At 49.6% G+C, this 20,973-nt stretch overlaps 1 protein-coding gene across 3 annotated transcripts in view; it reads right to left on the reverse strand.

Annotated features, from left to right (window-relative positions):
• Positions 1–15,024, reverse strand: part of SMOC1 (SPARC related modular calcium binding 1) — a 173,018-nt gene extending 157,994 nt beyond the window's left edge. Inside the window, exon 1 of one of the 3 annotated variants that reach the window (XM_062181328.1) lies at positions 14,681–14,873. In XM_062181328.1, coding sequence (XP_062037312.1) covers positions 14,681–14,779 — 99 coding nt within the window. In that variant the 5' untranslated portion in view covers positions 14,780–14,873. Of the gene's footprint in view, positions 1–14,680 lie in introns of all 3 variants that reach the window. The other 2 variants (XM_062181327.1, XM_062181329.1) reach the window with 2 other exon arrangements.
• Between the last annotated feature and the right edge of the window lie 5,949 nt (positions 15,025–20,973).

A 20,973-nucleotide genomic window follows, 5' to 3' on the forward strand; every position in this document is an offset into this window, starting at 1 on the left:
GAAAGCAGCAGAGCTATGACTTAATCACAGGCCTTTATGGCCCCAGACCACGTATGCGTATGGGACGAGACTTCTCTGCTGGCACTAGCCGTTAGATGCGAGGTGCACGTCGCTCCCCAGGTAGCTGCGGCTTTAAGGCAAGGCACTACCTGGGAATCCGCGACAGATGAGGTGGGGGCTCCAAGCCCAGTGTTTTTCTGAGCCTCTACCTTGATGAGGCACCTGGAGCAGGCTTGGTCCTCCAAGCCAGGGAGAAGACGAGAAGGATGGAAATGCTGTGTCCTGTCCTGAAGCCACTGCCAAAGAAGCCGGGAGGAAGTGCCCACAGAATGCAGGCCCTGGAGGCTGCCAGACCCCACTCAAGACAAACAAAGGATTCCCACTTCTGCTCCAAGGAGGGGATGAATTTTTCAAAGCCACCCCAGAAGAGCATCACGCCGACCACCAAACACGTCCCTTCTGTTCCAGCTTTGCCACTCGGTTTTGGGGCACGTCTGCACTGGTCTCGCTGGGATTAACAAGCACTGGGAGTGTGACATCAAGACTAAGCCTGTACTTCTTCAAACTGTGTCGCTGGCTACTTGTTCTATCTGCTCCACTTCATGCTTCTTAACTTAAACTCTCAGCGTTTCCAGAAACCAGAAACTTGCCCGTTTTAGGGCAACAGGAATGCTAAGAAATGCATTTATGGTCAGGTGACAAGGATGGTGAAGATTCCACATGTCCTGAGGTTTTGGCCACACGTCCCAACCACTGGAAATTGCTGAATTGGCCAAAGGCAACTCAGAAACACAATCCGCTGCAAAAATTCAAGCTATTTCCTCCCCTTGGCTGGAATTCTGCCACTTTTCCAAGTGTTCCAGGGCATCCTTGAAAGGAAAAGTCGTGGACAGTGTAAGTCGGTTCACAATGTGTTATCTGTTTCTTGTCATATAAATTCCCAAGTGATATAAATACACCGAAGATCGCACACAAAGCTGACCTATAGTTACACCTTAAAAGTCTCTCAATCAGCACCAGAGAGTAAAACCAGCCCTCTGGTGCTCTTACCACCGCCACCAGCAAACACAGTGGCTCCCCATCCACAGCCACCCGTCAGGGCTTCCCTCTCACAGTTCTGCTGTCACATGCAGCCCCTCCCCCATCAAGAGACCACTGAGAGGGGAACGTTGACACCCATGCCCCCTCCTGTGGCAAGGTCAGGAACAAGGAGGAAAGATGACAGCAATGCCACAAAAAAGTTAGAGGAGTTCTTTTCAGCACGATTTGCTCCTTGCCTAAATATCAATGAATTATCAGGTACAGTAATGATCATCACACACCAACTCCCACGAAACATACTTGCAAAAATAAAAATACACCAAATCTCCACCTGAGCAGAACTATTGATCTACCATTTTACAAGAAATAGAAAGGACAGAGGAATGTGTCATCTGAATGCAAGAAGCAAATGTCGTATGGAGAATCCTAGAACAACCTCTTATTCAACACATAGAATACAAAGTACAAAGGTAGTAGAGGGACAACTCGTAGATTAAAATTCAGATCAACCAAGTATAATGTGTGGACTTTATCTGTGTCTTGATTCAAACCAACAGAAAAGCACGTCTAAGAGACAACCAGAAAGATCTGAATGTTGACTGAGTAGCTGATGGTATTATATTAAGGAATTATTGCTAATATTCTTTGGTTAGGATTTGGTATTGCAGTTAGCTTTTTTTTTTTTTTTAATGAATCCTACCTAAACTTTTAGAGCTCCTCAACTTACAATGAGCCCCAATAAACCCATCATGAGTTGAAAATATCGTAAGTGGAAAATGCATTTAATACACTTCACCTACTGAACATCACACCTTAGCAACAAGGTGCACTGCAGAGTATCGGTTGCTTCCCTCAGGACTGTGTGCTGAGAGAGCCCTACCCTGCAGACCACACTTCCACCCACGCAGCCACAACCCCGGGGAAGATCAAAATTCACGTTCTAACTACAGAATAGGCATTCGGCAAAGCAATCAGGAAAGCAGTTGAGACAAACACATCCCATATCACACAGCATGAGGTTGGGTCCCACTCTGCTCCAGATTCCAGCTTCCTGCTAGTGTGCACCTTGGGGGACAGCAGGTGATGCCTCAAGTCACTGGGTCCCTGACACCCTCGTGGGAGACCTGGATTATTTTATAGTTCCCGGCTTCAGTATGGCCTGGCCCAGCCTGGCCTGTGCAAGCATCTGGGGAGTAAGCCAGTAGATGAAAGCTCTCTCTATCTCTCTGTCCATCTCTGTCTCTCAAATAAAATAAATAGTTTTTTAAAAAAAGACAAAATTCAGCATATGGTTTTTAGTTCACTTCTATGGCAGGGACCATCTGCATATGAAAATCTTTACAAATGATAAGATGCAATGTCAGATTTGCTTCAAACACTGAGCAGGAGAATAAGGAGATGGTTTAGAGGAACAAGGCTGGTGATGTGAGACTGCCATGGGATTTATTAGACTACTCTTTTTACACATCTTTGATATTTTTCATAATTTTAAAAATATTCTTTAATGGATAGAAAGAACCCAAAAACAAGGGTATCTTAATTCTTTTCCAAAGTTCCAACATCATTTCCAACATAGCCCGCTTAGTAAGTAACACTTTTTACATGAATTTTCCCCCTTGTAATTGCCTTCACAGACTACTTCCAATGGACACATCTTTGCAAATGTTATTGGAAATTTCTGAAACACAGAACAAGCACTCTCTCCGTAGAATGACATTAAGTTTAGTTCCCAGAAAATGCTATATAAACTCAAAGCAAACATCAGTAGTTGACCTGAGTGCAATATGTTTGTTGCTGCTTGTGCAATGTAAGATTGAAGAAACATCCTCACCTTAATTTCTGTGTTCTTCATGGGGGAGGCTTTTCTCAGCCTGACAGCAAACATAGAAGCTGTAATGATTAGCCACATAAAGGTAGGTACATTTAATATTTAAAAATCACTGTCTTTGTATATAACATACTGAGAAAGGCCCTGGCCAGATCTGACAGGAAAACAAACATCTTTAGCATTATTTAAAAGAAAACCCTACTTTCCCTCTTTTTAAAATTAGCAAAAATTTAAGACAGATAATTCACAAAAGAAAAGGAACTAATGTAGCCTCAGCCAAAATGATAGAGGGTTCTTCATTAAATTTGAAATTCGGATAATTGGTGAACAATTGGGTCAGACTCATACTAGCATGTCCTTTGTTGTTTATCTGAAACTCTAACTGGGAATTCTGCATTTCTGTTTTCTAACTTGGTAAATCCTAAATTTACAGCCAATTACTGAGAACATGATGAGCGCCATTCATAATCAGCCAGGGGCAGAGCAGAGGCCCTGGACAAGCAGAGGGACATCCGCATGGCACGGCCCAGGCAGGCAGACAGGAGGAGCAGCTGCACCTGACACAGAGCTCAGGGGAGGTGTGGTCTCAGGGCCTCAGGAGGAAGGGAGGAGGTGGCCAACAGGAGAGATGGGGGAATAGAGGTTGTAAACTTTGTAGAAGGTCCCTGAGCATGTCCTTCTGTGGAAAGGAAAGGCACGTTTAGCATCACTGAGCAGAGAAAATTCTCCCAAGCATCGCTTGTATTACTTGTCCCTAAAACTTCACTGTGACCTAACAATATTTTACTCTTTTGTGAAAACTTTATCATGTATGATTTAGTACCCACCACCCAATTAGAAAAACATTACCAATTCAACCAAGCCTTCTCTGTGCCTCTCTCATGTATTCCTCTCCCACTTTACCTCATATCCTGTGTAACCATGAACCTGATTTTCATTGCCGCATACATTTTTACATCTGTTTGCACCCTTAAACAACATAAAGTTTTTGCATGCTTTAAACTTTTTTAAAGTTTTATTTATTTGAAAGGCAGAGTTACAGAGTGAGAGAAGGAGAAAGGCAGAAGCAGAGAGATCTTCCATTCGCTGGTTCACTCCCCAAATGGCCACAACTGCCAGAGCTGGGCCAGTCTGAAGCCAGCAGCCAGGAGCTAGGAGCTTCATCCTGGTCTTCCACAGAGGTAAAAGGGCCCAAGCACTTGGGCCATCTTCTGCTGCTTTCTCAGGTGCATTAGCAGGGAGCTGTACCAGAAGTGGAGCAGCTGGGGCTCGAACTGGTGCCCATGTAGGATGCCGAAGCCACTATATCACAGCACCAGCCCCACTTAAACTTTTATATAAATAGTAGCATGATGTGTATTTTCTTTTGCAGCTCGCTTTTTTTTATTCAATATTTCAATGATGAATTTGACCCATGATAAATATAGCTAGTTCTATGGAGTAGTCCATTTCAATATATCTTAATTTATATTTCCATTTTCCTGTTGACGGGCATTTAGCTACTTTCCAGTGTTTCACTGTCACAAAAGAATGCTGCTGTGAATGTCCTTGAACATCATATATATTCAAGTGCATTCCTCGAGGGGATACACCAGAGCAGAATTACAAGGTCAAAGAGTCTGGGCAACTCCAGCTATAATTCTACAAAGTGATTGTACTAATTTATATTCCCACCAGCAGCAATAAATACATTTTTTACAGTTATGTCCTGCTGAGGTTAATTGAAAACTCTCCTCTAAGGCAGACAGAGTTCAAAGTGTGCTGAAATGAGTAGGAGGCCTGGTATTAATAGTTACTAGCCCTAAAAGTCAGCCCAACATACCGACATACACACAGGCGCACTCTTCAGATGTAACCTGAATCCAGGGGTTATTCAGGAATCAGGTTGGCTTGCAACAGGTGTGTGTGTGGTGGCTAATCATGCATATTTTAAAATGATTTATTTATTTCAAAGGCAGAAAGAAGGGGAGAGAGAAGGACACAGAAAGGGAGAAAGAGAGAGAGAGATCTTCCATTCACTGGATGGGAGTGAACTCCCCAAAAGACCACAACATCTGGGGCTGGTACAGGCCAAAGTCAGGATGTCCATCCGGGTCTCTCACACGGGTGGCAGGGACCTACGCAATTGGGTCATCTTCTGTTGCTTCCCCAGGAGTGTTAGCAAGGATGTGGATTGAAAGCTGTGCAGTGGGGATTCGAACAAGCACTCATATGGAATACCAGTGTTGCAAGCAGCGGCTTACTGAGCCACAACTCCAGCCCTTAATAATCTTTGTTATTTTGCTCTAAGATTGTTATTTGCCTCTAAGAATTATTTTAACAGTTACTAAGATACACCTCATAGAAATCAAATAGTCTCATGATAGCCTCCCCAAACACAAAAGGCACCAGATTTTTCCATATACAGCTCAACCTTACTTTTTTGCACAAAGGGATCATATATTCTGGTTTGCATTCTACTTCTTTTTACTGTCCAATAGGTCTTTACAAGGAAAGAAACCATCTACATTTGTTGAGAATTCCGTTATTCCATAAACATTTACTAAGCACCTGCTCTCGGGCAGCACTCTATAAAGAAAACTAAGCAACTTCACCACTAAGAGACTCCCACTCTAAAGGAAAGAAACTACCAGATGCAGGTCATAATTATGCTCTGTCCTTATGGTACTAGATACTTAAGGAAGGTGGGAAGCAGAATAACGCCCCCCAACGATGTTCGTGTTCTGATCCTACCAATGCTGTTACACACAAGGAGGAACACAGGTTACTGACGGAAATAGAATTGCTAATCAGCTAATGTGAAAACAAGGAGGCTAGTCTGGATTCTGGATTCTCCAAGTGGATCCAATATCATCACGAGGATCTTTCAGTGGGGAAGAGGGAGGCCAAAGGTAGAGATGGGCGCATGAGAAAGGCTTGACTGGCCATTGCCAGCTTTGAAGGTGCAAGGGGGCCACAAGCCAGGGAACTGGGCAGCACCTCGAAGCTGGAGAGGACAAGAAACTGGGTTCTCCCGTGGAGCCTCCAGAGAGGAACTCAGCCCTGCTGATTCTGTAGCCCACTGAGACCCACGTCAGACTTCTGATCTCCAGAAACATGTATCGTTTATGCCACGAAATTGGTGGCAATTTGTCCCAGGAGCAACAGCAAGCTAATACAATAGACATTATCCATCCTCCCCACCACCCTGGAACGTAGTTGCTGTGAACTCCATTGGGCAAATCAAGGAACTACGGACCCAGGAGGTTGAATTACAAAGCCAGGCTCACAGTGGCAGATTGATTCACACTGGAGTCCATCTGCCCCCAAACCTGGGCTGCCCTACTCCCGGTTGGCTGAAATAGACCAGGTGGAGACACAGAATTCTACCGAGGGCCAGTCTGGGGGCACTATGTGAGATAGGATTTGAACCATTAGGAAGATGGGCAGGATTTTGACAGAAAACGAGAGGGAGGAGAGGGCATTTAGCCTAGTGGAAAAGACACCCATGTCCCACATCATAGTGCCTCGGTTCAATGCCTACCCAGCTCTGGCTGCTGATTTCATCTTCCTGCTAATGCAGACCCTGGGAGACAGCAGTGACAGCTCGAGTAATTGGGTTCCTGCCATCCCATGGGAGATCTGGACTGTGTTCCCAACTCCTGGCTTCAGCACTAGTCCAGTCCCAGCTGTTATGGGCATTTGGGGAATGAGCCAGCAGATGGGAGATCTCCCTCTCTCTCTCTCTCTCTCTCTCTCTCTCTCTCTCTGCTTCTCAAGCAAATAAAGTTTAAAAATAATAAAGGAAGTTAAAACAAAAACAAACAGAAAAGGGGAGGGATGGAGGAATCAGGACATGCTCAATGGCTCAAGGCAACTGAAACCTGGGGTTGGTGGAAGTGTCCACGGGAGGGAGGGCTGGGCACCGCCAGAGACTAGTGCTGTCAGATACACCAGCCACCAGCCATGGGCAACCACTAGCATTTACATTTAAATTAATTAAAATTCAGGGCCGGCACTGTGGCGTAGCGGGTAAAGCCCCCATCTGCAGTGCTGGCATCCCATATGGGCACTGGTTCAACTTCCTGCTCTACTTCCAATCCAGCTCTCTGCTATGGCCTGGGAAAGCAGTGGAAGACAGCCCATGTCTTTGGACCCCTGTACCCATGTGAGAGACCTAGAAGAAGTTCCTGGCTCCTCACTTCGGATTAGCGCAGCACCAACCTTTGCGGCCAACTGGGGAGTGAACCAGTGGATGGAAGACCTCTCTCAGTCTCTCTGCTTCTCCTCTCTCTGTGTAACTCTTTCAAATAAATAAATAAATCTAAAAAATTTTTAAAATAAATTAATTAAAATTAAATAACTGAATATTCAGTTCCTTGATTACACTCATCCCATTTCTAGTGCCAATAGCTACAGATGACTAACATCGGGTGATGTTGTATCTCTGCAAGAGGCTCTATCGGACAGCACTGTGGTGACAGAACTCCTGAGTGTCCCTGTTCCTGGGCTGGTCAGCGGCCTCACGTCCTGTCACGACACTCCCCACCACACCCTCTCCTCTCATCACCTGCTCTTGTGTCATCTCCCAGGGGCTTCACAGAATTTTTCTAGAACAGATGCACAATAAACATCTACAGATAGCATTGAAAACTCCCACCAGGGTTCTAAAGATGCATATCTGGTCCTAAAAATAACCACTTCTGGCAAGGAGGTTCTGTTCACCTCTACTGTCAATATGTTAAGAAAAAAGTAGCCCTTACCTTGCAGAACGCCATCAGTGCTGTCGAGCAAAAGGGTTTTAGGGCGGAGGAGCTCAGCTGCTCACACATGTGTGCGTAGAGTATCCGTCAGGTGTCCAAGCACCCCTACCTTAGCTGCCAGCGCCTCACTCTGTCCTGCTCCTCCTCCAAGCAGGGAGAGGCTAGGCTGAGATGAGAGTGGCCTTCCCTGCCTCGTGTCCCACTCTGGCTCCAAAACACAAGGCTGAGATCAACCAAGGCACCGTCCAGGAAGGACACAGCCCTCCATCACTCACAAGCTTAGGTGGTGGCCAAAGGTAAGATGACTTTGTGATCTAGCAATTGAGTTCAGAATGGTGTCAGATGCAAAGGAAAACCCGATTAATTGCTAGGATGACCAGCGCTGTCTTGGGGCCTGGGGGGCAGTTGGAAGCGTCCATGGAGATCCAATTCTCTTATTCCCTGGCTGACTCAGGGCTGGGGCAGAGCACACATTGTATACAGTGCTGACCTATTTGGCAAGCCTCACAAGCTGCTTCGATCAATTTCTCATCAGCCACTCAGCCCTTGTCCTCTCCCACACAGCTCCACAGTGACAAACACGGATGGAGGGGGCCCCCACCTGCCATCCCCCACCAGCAGCAGCAATGCCAGAACTTGGCTGCCTAAACAATACATTTCTATGTGGTCTGGAGAGAAAGGGGGGCCCTGTACCTGCTGAGCAGGGCCTTGCACCACCCCCTCCGGGGCAGCAGCGCCTGCGAAGACGGGTGAGAGGGAGCGGTGGGAATGGAGACAGGCATCAAACTGGAAAGCCCCACTCACCACCGCCCCCTCCCCTGGCAGATGCAAGGGAGCTTCACAAAGTTCGTGGAAATGCAATTAAAAGGTAAACGTATTAAGGTCTTCCAAAAGTTCATGAAAAATGTGTACGATGAAAAAAACACACACGGTTTTCAGGTTCTTTTTTGGCACCAAATACATTGATCTTTTAATCTGATTTTTTCATGGACTTTTTGAAACGCGTTCATTAGGCTTCTGACCCAGACACCAGCTAGTGGAGGCTTCTACTCTGCAGCACTGGGATTCAGACGCACAAACTCGGGCCCTCTGAGCAAGGGAGACGGAGACTGCCCACTGCCAGCTCCGCTGTACACAGGAGGCCTCAAGCCCACTGATATCCATGTTCATGCCAGGGTCTGGGCCTGCTCTGTGTCTAACCAGGCAACAACTAAAACACAAGCCAATAATGATTCCCCAATGGGGAAGTTTAGATAGGGCCACAGGCACATCTAGAAAAGGGGGAGATGAGAGTAGGACGAGGTATAAAGAGGAGTCCCTGACTCCGGGAAGTGTTTGACCTCAGGTGCAAAGAATTAAATTAATCATGTTTGCTTCATGTCACACTCAACATTGCTTTAGGCAGAGACCATTTTTATTTTGTCTTTGATCAGCTGTTAGATTTTCAATAGTGAACAAGTATCTTCAAACTCATCTCCCATTTTCCCCCGAAAGGTAAAATATTGACACTAACGCACAACAACCACATGGTTTCCCAAGCAATCCATCGCCCTGCCTCACCCTGACTTCACCCTAAATCTGTGTCCACCATTACCTCGCTTTGCTTCTCATATCATTTTATTGTAGCTAAATGTAAGAGAGTACTTCGAGGCCGGCGCCGCAGTTCACTGGGCTAATCCTCTGCCTGTTGCACTGGCACCCCGGATTCTAGTTCCAGTTGGGGTGCCAGATTCTGTCCTGGTTGCTCCTCTTCCAGTCCAACTCTCTGCTGTGGCCCGGGAGCGCAGTTGGAGGACGGCCCAAGTGCTCGGGCCCTGCACCCCATGGGAGACCAGGAGAAGCACCTGGCTCCTGGCTTCAGATTGGCGCAGCGCACTGGCCGCAACACGCCAGCCGTAGTGGCCAGTTGGGGGGTAAACCAACAGAAGGAAGACCTTTCTCTCTGTCTCTCTCTCTCACTGTCTAACTCTGCCTGTCAGAAAAAAAAAAGAGAGAGAGTACTTCGAATATGAAAAATTAAATTAAAGGATAAGTTTACTTTGGGGTGCAACAAATTTTTGGAAATGTATGCATAGTTTTTTCATAATGCCCATTTCCCATGAATTTTGAAGACTACTTACATTCTTAAATTTTTGAAAATTTTGATTATTAGTGAGTTTATAAAAGATACACTACTCTATTTTCTGGTACATTTCTTTTACTTAATTTCATATGGCCAACAGTCATTCAGATTTCTGCCTGGCACTGTTGTTCATTTGTTTAGTTTTATACGATTTTCCACTGTGTGACTACATCATAGTTCACTCATCCGCCCTCACACTGACAGGCATGTGGGCTCTTTCCTGGCTTGCAGTATGACGAACACAGTTGCACGTATCTCCTACCTGAGTTTCTCTGGGTATTTATACCTAAGGGTAGAATTGCTATTTCATTAAAAATGTGAAGATTCAACTCTAGGAGAGAGTAGTATAATACCAAAGTCTTTTCCATTTTATATTTTATTTATTTGAAAGGCAGACAGATAGAGATCTTCCACTCACTAGTTCACTCCCCAAATGCCTGCACAGTCAGGGATGGCCAAAGCCAAAACCAGGAGCTAAGAAGTCAATCCAGGTCTCCCCTGTGGATGGTAGGAACCCAACTATTTGAGCCATCACCTGCTGCCTCCCAGAGTCTGAATTAGCAGGAAGGTGGATGAGAATAGATCTGGGATTCAAACCCAAGTACTCCCACATGGTATGTGGGCACCCCAAGTGGTATCTTAACCACTGGGCGGAACACCCATCCCCTTTTCTATTGTGATTGCCTCTCCAAGAGATTCCAAGATGACTGCTTCCTCATCCTATCCTCCTCAGTGTTGCTTCCTGAAATTTTAAATCATGTTCTTGGCCTAACATCTGAATGGCATCTCAGATAAAGCCCTCCTACAGAGAAGGACACGGACACCAAGAAGGGCATCCGAGCAGACACTAGGGCAGGCTACTCACATTGACAGAAACACCACAGACACCACTTCACCTTCAGCAAATGCAAGATGTGAAAAGGCACTGGAGCAGAGCTAAAGCCAATTTCCCCAGCCAGTCCATCCCTCCTCCCCCAGGCTCCCTACTACCACCATACACGCTCTTTTTCAAACTAAGAACAAAACATGGAACATCCAGTTTGTAGGTAACCAAGCTTAAATGAGAGCAGGGTGTCTGGGTAGGACATCACCATACAATCCAGTCATCTCAAGATTATGTATAGAGGCCGGAGCGGCGGCTCAATAGGCTAATCCTCCGCCTGTGGCACTGGCACCCCAGGTTCTAGTCCCAGTTGGGGCGCCGGATTCTGTCCAGGTTGCTCCTCTTCCAGTCCAGCTCTCTGCTGTGGCCAGGGAGTGCAGTGGAGGATGGCCCAAGTCCTTGGGCCCTGCACCCCATGGGAGACCAGGAGAAGCACCTGGCTCCTGGCTTTGGATCAGCACAGTGTGCATGGCCACTGCGGCCATTGGAGGGTGAACCAACGGAAAAGGAAGACCTTTCTTCCTGTCTCTCTCTCTCTCTCACTGTCCACTCTGCCTGTCCAAAAAAAAAATAAAAATGAAAAAAATTTTTAAAAAGAATATGTATAGAGTGCTTTGCAAGGTAAAAAGCACACTGTGGACCTGAGCTCTATTCTGCCCTCAAGGGGCTTGCAGGTTTGTTTATTCAACCAGAAGCGCTGAAGTGGCAGCTTACTGCAAAGATGATGAAGGTGCTGGCCTGCAGATGGACCAGTAGAAGTCAGGCCACAGGGGATCACAGCCGGAAGTGGCTCCAAGGTCAGAGTGACCAATTCTAACCAGAAGTTGGCAAGTATTGAAAAGTTCCCAGAGAGTGATGTTAGAGCTGGGTTTTGAAGGGCAACCCAAGTCCTTGAGAGGAGAGAAAACAAAGGCGGTGCTTAAAACAATTAAGAAATCAGTTTCTGACTCAGACCTCTTGACCTTTCCATTTTCTTCTCTTTCTCAAACTTCTCAAATGTCTCTCCTGCTCCAAACGACGCTGACGCATCAAGGAAGTAGATTCCGCGGATCACTGTTAACCACGCCTTATCTGCATTTCTTCATTCATCGCCCAAACTAACAACGTGGTCTCCACCGGGTGCTGGGCCCTGTGCTGAGCTCTGAGCATACATGGAGGGCCAACACGGGCGCAGTTCCTGCCCTCATCAGGTTAGGTTCCCTGACTTCAAAAGCAGATGGAGAATTCAACAAAGACAGACAGTTGCTTTGGCCTGACCATCAGCCAGACTTCACCAGCGTGGGAGAGCGCCCCTCCCCCAGCCTATCGTCCCCCTGAAATGTTTTTGGTCAGTTGTGCACGATTACGGCAATAGCTGCTTCTCAGTAATTGAAAGAATCCTGACCAGCGTCCCAGGTAAGCCAAGCGGCTGCTTAGAGCCAAGAGACCCCAAAATCAGGTGCTTCCTACGTAATAGTCTCCAATCTGATACTTGATAGCTGCTGGTTTCCAGAGTCAAACAAATGTCAGGAATTTTATGAAGGAAGGCAGGAAGCAAAAAAGGGGGCAAGGATTGAAGTCTAGGCCTCCAGGGAGCTCAATTAGTGAGCCAGATAGAGTTAAACTGAAAGGCCATGCTCTCGGCTTCCTAGAAAGCCAGCTGGAAAAGATGCCAATCCTTAAGCCGCTGTCACTCAAAAGATTAACAGAAGAGACCTGGGGGTGCCCAAAGGGAATTCTGCAACAAGCCAGATGTTCTCGCTCTTCCTATGACGCCACCGCTCTCAACCCGGGGCCACCAAGAAGCCATGCAGGAGAGAGCTGGAGTCTTTTGGGATAGGCTGAAATTCAAACCTCACCCTTTAGCCGTGCAGACACTAAAAACTGATTGCTCCTAATACTTTCTCTGCACACGGCCGTGATGCACCTGGTTCTGCATTTTCTCACTGGGCCATCTCCTCCTTCGACAGGAACAGCAGCCCAAATCCGATGAACGCCCCCAGCTGCCTGGCGGTGTGGAAAGCATACAACCTTCAAATCCATGCAGGCTGGGCTTGGCTCCACGGGTGACTGGAGCATGTCACTTAGCCTCTTCCAGTCGTGCTTCCTCATTTGCAAAATGGCACTGAACAGACCCACCCTTCTGGGCACAGACCAGCCCACAGGTTCATGCAGGCAGCACCTGGTGTTGCACAGAAATGCAGCCAGGTAAGCGCGTGCTCAAGACAGGAGCTTACCCTTGGTTCTTGGTTTAAAAAAAAAAAAAAAGTGTTTGTGTGTGTGTGTGTGAGAGAGAGAGAGAGGGAAGAAAGAGAAGCAGTTCACACACAAGCCTATTTAAGTCCCTGCGTATGTTCTGTCACTTCCATCAAATCACAACCATAAGAAGCTAAAAGGAAACCTAACCCACATCTCCGCTTTCCCCTAAAGTCCCAAGCTTCTCGCCCAAAGCTGCTTCCTTCAATCTCAGCAGCGGAGAAGAAGAGCCATCTGGCTTGAGATGCGAGGCCAGCCCAGCAGCGGCGGAGCCCCCCACCATTTGTCTCCTTTCGACCCTCCTGTGGGCGGGCATCCAGATTTTCGCCGGGGTGCTCTGGTCTGCGTCTCTGTCTTGACTGTTCCTAATTACTGGAGGGAACGCCGCGGCTTGCCTGACCTCTGAGTTTAAGAGCTGGAGCCCTAATATCAAACCAAGCAGCTTCATTTAAAAGGCGTCCTGATCTGCATCCATAAAAGTCACTCCCGGAGCCCTGACTCGCCCGGCTCGGGGGAAAGCCTGCTGTCGAGGATTTATGACACGCCCTGGATCTAATCTGCTGTTGCACATCTGGTCATAAAAGCAAGGGCAGCCCAACACCGGGACAAACACTTTTCTTTCCTAAGTGGCTGCAAATCTGATCTCACAGTGATAGCTGGGCTGGGATGCAATCAGCCCAGCATCAGGGCAGTCATTAAGGCTCCACCCTCGACAGCTCTAAAGATGATTCTCGTAGCAAAAGCCCTGAATAAAGAAGCTGCGTCTGAACAGGTGGTCACGGGACTAGGCCGAGGGATACCCAGGCAGGAAAGCCTGAGCTGTCTGAGGAGCCAGGGCTGTGTTCACAAAGATCCCGGCTATTTCACACGGAGGCCGTGCAAGTAAGCAAACAGCTATGCTGAGAGGTGACTGCCTTGCGGCACACTGATGCCGTTTAAGATTAAGGCGGGCCAAATGCACCACTAGGTAGTTTAACGTCGGTTCTTACGGCAGCGAAATTATTTATTCGAACAGCTGGGGGAGGTGGGCGGGGGGAGATGGCCTAGACCAGACGTGAGCACAATGCTGTCGATTCTAGGAGACTTTTACAATGCCCTGGACGGCCCGTCCTGTGCACAGAATTGGCACGTTTCGTGACGTTCAGAAATTCCAATCGGACCAAGGTTCAACAAGTAATCCAACCTCCCAGCGCCGAAGCCAGGGGAAGAGCCCCGTGTTCAGCGCGCAGCTCTTCCCCGCCTGCCCACTCCACGCACACGCGCGCGCACACACACACGCACGCACACGGACACAGCCTCCCCACCTCCGCCCCTCCTCCAGGGCCGTGCGTGCCCAGCAGGAGCGAGCATTAAAATTATCTGCTGTGGGTTTTACGAGCAGAGATCGCTCTTTAAAACAACAGCAACACAAGGTCCTTGTGTAGCTCGCGGGTAACCTAAAACTCTGCAGGCGGAGCTGCCCCCCCACCACCACGCCTGCCAAGAACGCCGGCGCGCACGATCGGGAGCTGGGGGAGCCCCAGGCAAGCCCTGCCCGAGCCGAGGGCGACCTTCTCTGCGAGGGTCTCGGAGCGAAATGCCACGGGAGAAGAGGTCGGGAAGGGGCCCCCACCGGTGACAGTCCGGGGCCGGGGGCGGGGGCAGACAATGGGAGAAGACTTTATTTCAGCAACTTCGAGAAGCTCGCGGGCGACTGGGTTAGCCGGGGGCGGGGTGGGGGACGAGGTCCGACACGTCCCTACCCCCTCCCCTCGACCCCCGGGATGCGGGGCACAGCGATCGCGTCTCCCCCTCGGGCAGCTGGGCGCGCGGCCGGGGGGCGCACTTACCCTGGGGCCCGTGGTGCGGTGGGCGCGGGCCGGGGACAGCTGCACCAACATGAGCAGCAAGGGGGGCGTGAGCAGGCGGGCGCAGCGCGCGGGCAGCATGGTGCCAGCCGGGCCGGGCAGCCGGCAGCGGGCAGGGGTCGCGGGCTCTGCGGGGCGCACGCCGCGCCTGCCTTCCTGCCTGGGTGCGAGCCGGGGCCCTGGCGGCGGCGGCGGCCGGGAACAGGCAGCGGTGCTGAGGCGAGCGCTCGCGGAGGCTGCGGCCGAGCGACGCGGTCATGAACCGCGAAGGAGAGAAGAGCGGCTGTGTGCGGCGCGGGCGAGTGCTCCGCGCGCGGGCTCGCTCCGCTCGGCCGGGCCGCAGCGGCAGCAGGTTGGATGCCGGAGCCCGGGCCATGGGAATTCCCGTTATAAACCTCCGGGAGGGGCGGGGCGGAGCCCGGCCGGCCTGACTGACGGGCCGAGAGGCCTGTAGCAGCCGAGCCTGTGGCAGGTGAAAGCCAATGGGAGAGGGGCTGGAGGGGAGACTCGCGGTAACCCCCCCAGCCCGGCCACCGAGCCGCGACACCGGTCGCTCCGCCCCGGAGGGCTGCAGGAGAGACCGGGATAAAGCGTAATAACTTTCTCTTGGCCCTTCCGTCTGAGGGCGTCGGCGAGCGCCAGCTTCCCACCTGGCTGGCAAAAAAAAAAAAACCGCCTCAGGCAGTCACAGCTTTTACCTCAAGCGCGGGCGTTGTCCGAACAGCCCAGAGAGGGGCCGGACAAGTGCTCCTAGCCCCATTTTTCAGATGAGAAGGCCGTGCGCGAAGACACCGAGAAAGCCGCTTCCCGCTGCGTGGACTTCACCGGGGGTGGGGGTGGGGCAGCACTGGGTGGGCTGCGGCCAGGGTGGGGAGTGGGGGGTGGGATAGTCTCTTCTCCCCGGGTGTGGCACCCCGAGGCTTGCAGCCCCGTCCCCGCCTCTCCAGCGGCAAAGGTGAAGCCCGCCCTGGGCCCCCGTCCCCTGAGGAGGCCCGAGTGGCAGTGGTGATGCCCACCCTGTGTCCCACGTGCTCCGGGACTGGAGCCCGCGTGTCCTGGCTCCCCTCTCTGAAATCGACAGCGCTGGGAAAGGCGGCCAGAGTGGGCCTAATCCGCCGTGGGCCGGAGGAAGGGGGGACAAGGGACAGCCTGTGGGTGCAGAGGTCCTATAAAGGGGCGGGGGAGGGAAGTGAGAGCCCGCCCGCAGCTCGGCAGCGGACGTTGGAGGGCCCTGCCCAGGCCCGGCCCCAGCCTCGTCTCAGTCTGCACCCCAGGAGCCCAGGTTGCCCTCCTCGGCACAGTCCTGGGGCTTTGGAAGCCACTGGCCACTCACTTCACCGGGAAGGGAGTCTTGGCTCCAGCTGGAATTTAACTCCTTCCTGTCTGGCAGGCGAGGTCCCGCCGAGGATTAGCTCTGCTCTGGTCGCGCCTGTCTCCTGGATTAGATGAGCAAATTCTTCTGATGCATTCAGTTTTTCCCACCGCTGGGACTGGCCCCACTCGGGGTCCTCGCGCTCTTGAACGGCAACCCCGGATGCACCACCCTCTGCTGACAGGCTGCGCCCGTCCCCAGCGCTCTCGGGCTGGGAGCTGGGACGGTGACTTAGTACTTGGCGGTTCTCCAAATACAAACGAAGAGCACGTCTAGAAGAATCGTCTCTCTTCCGCCTCCTGGGAATTAGCGCAGTGGGTCAGACTCTGGAGCCAGGCAGCCAGGCTCAAGTCCTGGGTCTGCCCCCTGGTGGCGTAGCCTTGAACGAGTCCCGTCACTCCTCTGGTCCTGTCTCCTCCATAAAATGGCAAGTAAAAAGGGCATCCACGCCAGGAGATGTCGCTGGGATTTGAGGAGAGGGGGACTCGTGGAGACCGTTGGAATGAAGTTAGAAATGGCTGGCATTTGGGAAGGGCAGGGCAAAGGCTCTGTCTCGTTTCATCCTCAGAAGCAGTGGGGTCAGACATCCGCACTGTAGTAAATGCTGGGTCACAGAGGGGCTGCCCAGTTCAGAACGGGAACACACCTGGGTTGCAGTCTCAGAGCTCGTGGCCCACAGGGTCAGGGTGGGCATTACCATAGCCACAGGGGCTGAGTGCCCAGCACTGGCCTCACCTTGCCCCCCGGCCGCTCTCATAGGGCCAGCTGCTGCAGGACTCAGGCCATCATCCTAGAGAGCTCCTTCGACAGGACTGCATACCCCGAGGCTACCTCCCCACTCCCCGCGCTGGCCACAGCTCACCCTGTGTGAGTCCCCTGGCAGGAGAATGGGGCACCCTGACATTATGACTCGCCCGGCCTCCTGTGTCTGCTCAGTGACAGAGCTGAGACTCAAGGCTGGGGCTTGGGGGTCTAATTCTGCCTGTGTCATGTGGTGACTGCCATCTCCAGGCTCAGATGCTCGCTGTGTGCTGTGGGCATTGCTTCAGGGGGCTGCAAGGTACTTCACTGAGCTTCAGAGAAAGAGGGGATCGACAGCACCGGCCAGGAAACAGCCCCTGTGATCTGGCAACGCGGAACTCTGAACTTGAGACACCCACCCCAGACTGCACCTCGTGCAGCACTTACATCAGTTTCCATGTCCCCTTACGATCGTTCACCCCACAGGGGCTCGCGGGATGGAGATGTGACCATCCGGCTCAGCAGCCTGACGCCCATCGAGCTGGTCTGCTCCTCTCTGTTGCTGGACTTGTTGAGAAATCTATTGGAGCAGAGACATGTTTGAGGTGGCCCCCAGTATCTGGCAGCACAAAGCACCTAGGGAAAAAGCACTGTAGTAGACCTCCCCAGCCCCAACCCCACACGCTGCTTTGCAGCCAGGAAAGCTGATTTCCAAGTGGTCATTGGTCCAAAAGTCTAAATTATCCTGGATTTCAACCATGGAGCTTAGGTGAAAATATGAACAACTGTCTTCCAGTTACTTTGCTCAGCAGTTTCCCTTCCCTCTGGTTGGCATGCAGGCCCTGTCGTAACCATGGTCATCATTCAAACGATGCAGTTTCTGCTCCCAACTCCTCCCACGCCAAGAGAAGGTTAGAAATTCCAGAGGCCTATGAGTCCCAAGCAGCATCTCTCTGCCAGGCTCAATCTTCTGACCCAAGCAAAAAGTGAAACTGACAAGTTCCCTCTTTCCATAGAGGCCAGGTTTACGGTCCAGAAGTAAATCTAGCTATCTTGGCATCTGGGCTGTCCAGTTTCTGCTGTACTCCTTGTCCTGCAGAACTTCTATTTCCAAAGGGATATTTCCATAAGAGAAAAATCATACTTTATGTCACATAGTGAGGTCTGGGGCCTCAAATATTTAGTACCAGCTAAGAATGCCAGTTTCAAATACATCTGTGTTTCTGGACAACCCCAAGGAGTCTTTCCCTATCTGACATTCAGAATAGCACTTTCTGTTCGATTTTTACATTTTTAGATTTATTTTCATTTGATTTGAAAGGCAGATCAACAGAGAGAGCTTCCATATGCTGACTCATTCCCCAAGTGCCCTCAACAGCCAGAGCTGGGCCAGGCTGAAGCCAGGAGCCCAGAACTCCATCCGGGCCTCCCACGTGGTGGCTAGGACTCATAAGCTTTAGCCATCATCTATTTCGTCTCAGGGTGGACATTAGCAAGAAGCTGGATTGGAAGCTGAGTAGCCAGGATTCACACCAGGCACTCTGATATGGAATGCGGATGTCCCAAGTGGTGAGCACTGCACCAAGCAACTGCTCTACTTTATGATCATTTTATTTTTTAAAGATATTTATTTATTGAAAGTCGGAGTTACACAGAGAGAGAAGGAGAGGCAGAGAGAGAAAGAGAAGTCTTCCATCAACTGGTTCATTCCCCAACTGGCTGCAACGGCCGGAGCTGCGCTGATCCGAAGCCAGGAGCCATTTGGGGAGTGAACCAGCAGATGGAAGACCTCTCTTTCTCTCTCTGCCTCTCCTTCTCTCTGTGTGTAACTCTGACTTTCAAATAAATAAATAAATCTTTAACAAAACACACACACACACACACACAGAGCAGACACCTGGCGCCCATATCTAATACCTAAGACTGCAATGTGTTTTAGGAACTCCACAAGTGAATGGGCAAGAAAGACTCGTGGAGGAGGTGGACCCTGGCCAGGTCTGTAGCGCACAGTTTCTGTAACGTATACACCCCAATGGATTCCTGTTGGCCTCACCTGTTACAACAGCCACCAACAGGGAGAGAAGAGCCCTATCGAAGGTTCAGGACACTTGTCAAATATACCACAGATGCCGGCGCCACGGCTCAATAGGCTAATCCTCCGCCTTGCGGCGCCGGCACACCAGGTTCTAGTCCCAGTCGGGGCACCGATCCTGTCCCAGTTGCCCCTCTTCCAGGCCAGCTCTCTGCTGTGGCCAGGGAGTGCAGTGGAGGATGGCCCAAGTGCTTGGGCCCTGCACCCCATGGGAGACCAGGAGAAGCACCTGGCTCCTGCCATCAGATCAGCACGGTGCGCCGGCAGCAGCGTGCCTACCACGGCGGCCGTTGGAGGGTGAACCAACAGCGAAAAGGAAGACCTTTCTCTCTATCTCTCTCTCTCACTGTCCACTCTGCCTGTCAAAAAATAAAAAAAATAAAAAAATAAAAAATTAAAACTATACCACAGAGCCCAAATGCTAGGAACATCAAGAATCCTGGGTCCTGTTTCTGGATTTATGATTGATTTGCTATAATCTTAGCCTTAGACTTCATAGTCCTGTCACAGACAGCAGTTCCTCTTACCAAGACCACTCCTTACCTTTTAAATACACACGACAAAAATAATTAACGTAACAAGTGATTCAGAAGCTCATTTCTGTCTTCTACACACAAATTTCTTTCAAAGTCTAGAGCAACTCCCCCTCACCCAGGTTCCTTCTACTGTTTCTCTCTCATAGTAAACAGCTCTACCTGGTGGTGCAGGATAGTTGCTCAAACTCCAGCCATCACATCTACTTTACAGACAGAAGGAAAAGGGGAAAGGGGGAACACACTCTTCATTTCAATGCTACCTCCCAGAAATCATATTTTGTTTTATTTTTTTTTGGCTAGAACTTAGTGATGTCCCCACATCTAGCTTCAAAGAAGGGCTTAAAAAATGTGATCTTTATTTTGTTTTTTGAAAGTCAGAGTTACAGAGACAAAGGGAGAGAGATCAATCTTCCATCCTCTGGCTCACTCCCCAGATGGCCACATCAACCAGGGCTGGGTCTGAGGCAGGACGAAGCCAGGAGCTTCCTCCAGGTCTCCCACGTGGGTGCAGGGGTCCAAGGCTTGGGCCGTCTTCTACTGCTTTCCCAGACCATAGCAGAGAGCTGGATGGGAAGTGGAGCAGCTGGGTCTTGAACCGGCACCCATACGGGATGCTGGCACTGCAGGCGGCCGCTTTACCCACTATACCACAGCGCTGGCCCCCTGATAAGGCATTTAACTAGAGAGGTTAACCTTACCAACAACTGTCCTTAGGTGTTGGACAAATCCAAAATTCTGGTGTCCTCTTATATCTCTCATTCCTAAGAGTCAGAAGCACGTATCATGTATTTGTACATGATATTTGTACATGATATTTTGCGCATTACTAACACTTAACTCCCACTTGTATTTCTATGTTTATGAATTTTCTGTATTTAATCTACTGTATCTTTCATTTGCCTGCCTTATTGGCCTGTATTATTTATAACAGAGCCCGTTAGACAAGGTGTCTTTCTCATGCCTTCAGTTCCGTAACCATCATGTTTGGGTGCTCCAGAGAAAGCATTTTACAAGGACTTCATTCAGCCTGGGATTTAATATTCCATTGCAAATCACAATCATTTGTATTGGTATAGAGGCAAACCAGTCAATCAAATAAATATCATGACATATCCACAGTTAATATACCAAATGGAGAAAGAATGGAAAACTTTCTAAGATATGGAATAAGACAAAGTACCCATGTTCATTTTTATTCAACATACTACTGAAAGTTCCAGCCAGGGCAATCAGGGGAGAGGAAGAAATAAAGGGCATTCGAATCAAAAAGTACCCAGCGATTTGTCACTGTTGCAGATGACAGGATCTTATATGTAGAAACCCACAAATATTCCACAAAAAAATATTAAAACTAATAAATGAATCCAGCAAAGTTACATGTTATAAACTCAACATACAAAAAATCAGTAGCACTGCTACATTCCAGTAGTATATTATCTGAAAAAGAAATTAAGAAAATAAATCCAATTTACAAAAGTTATTAAAAGTAGCTAAGAATAAATTTAAAGAATAAAAATTAAAAATGCAATAAAAG

The sequence above is a fragment of the Lepus europaeus genome, chromosome 22 (genome assembly GCF_033115175.1).
Source record: "Lepus europaeus isolate LE1 chromosome 22, mLepTim1.pri, whole genome shotgun sequence".
Lineage (NCBI taxonomy): Eukaryota > Metazoa > Chordata > Mammalia > Lagomorpha > Leporidae > Lepus > Lepus europaeus.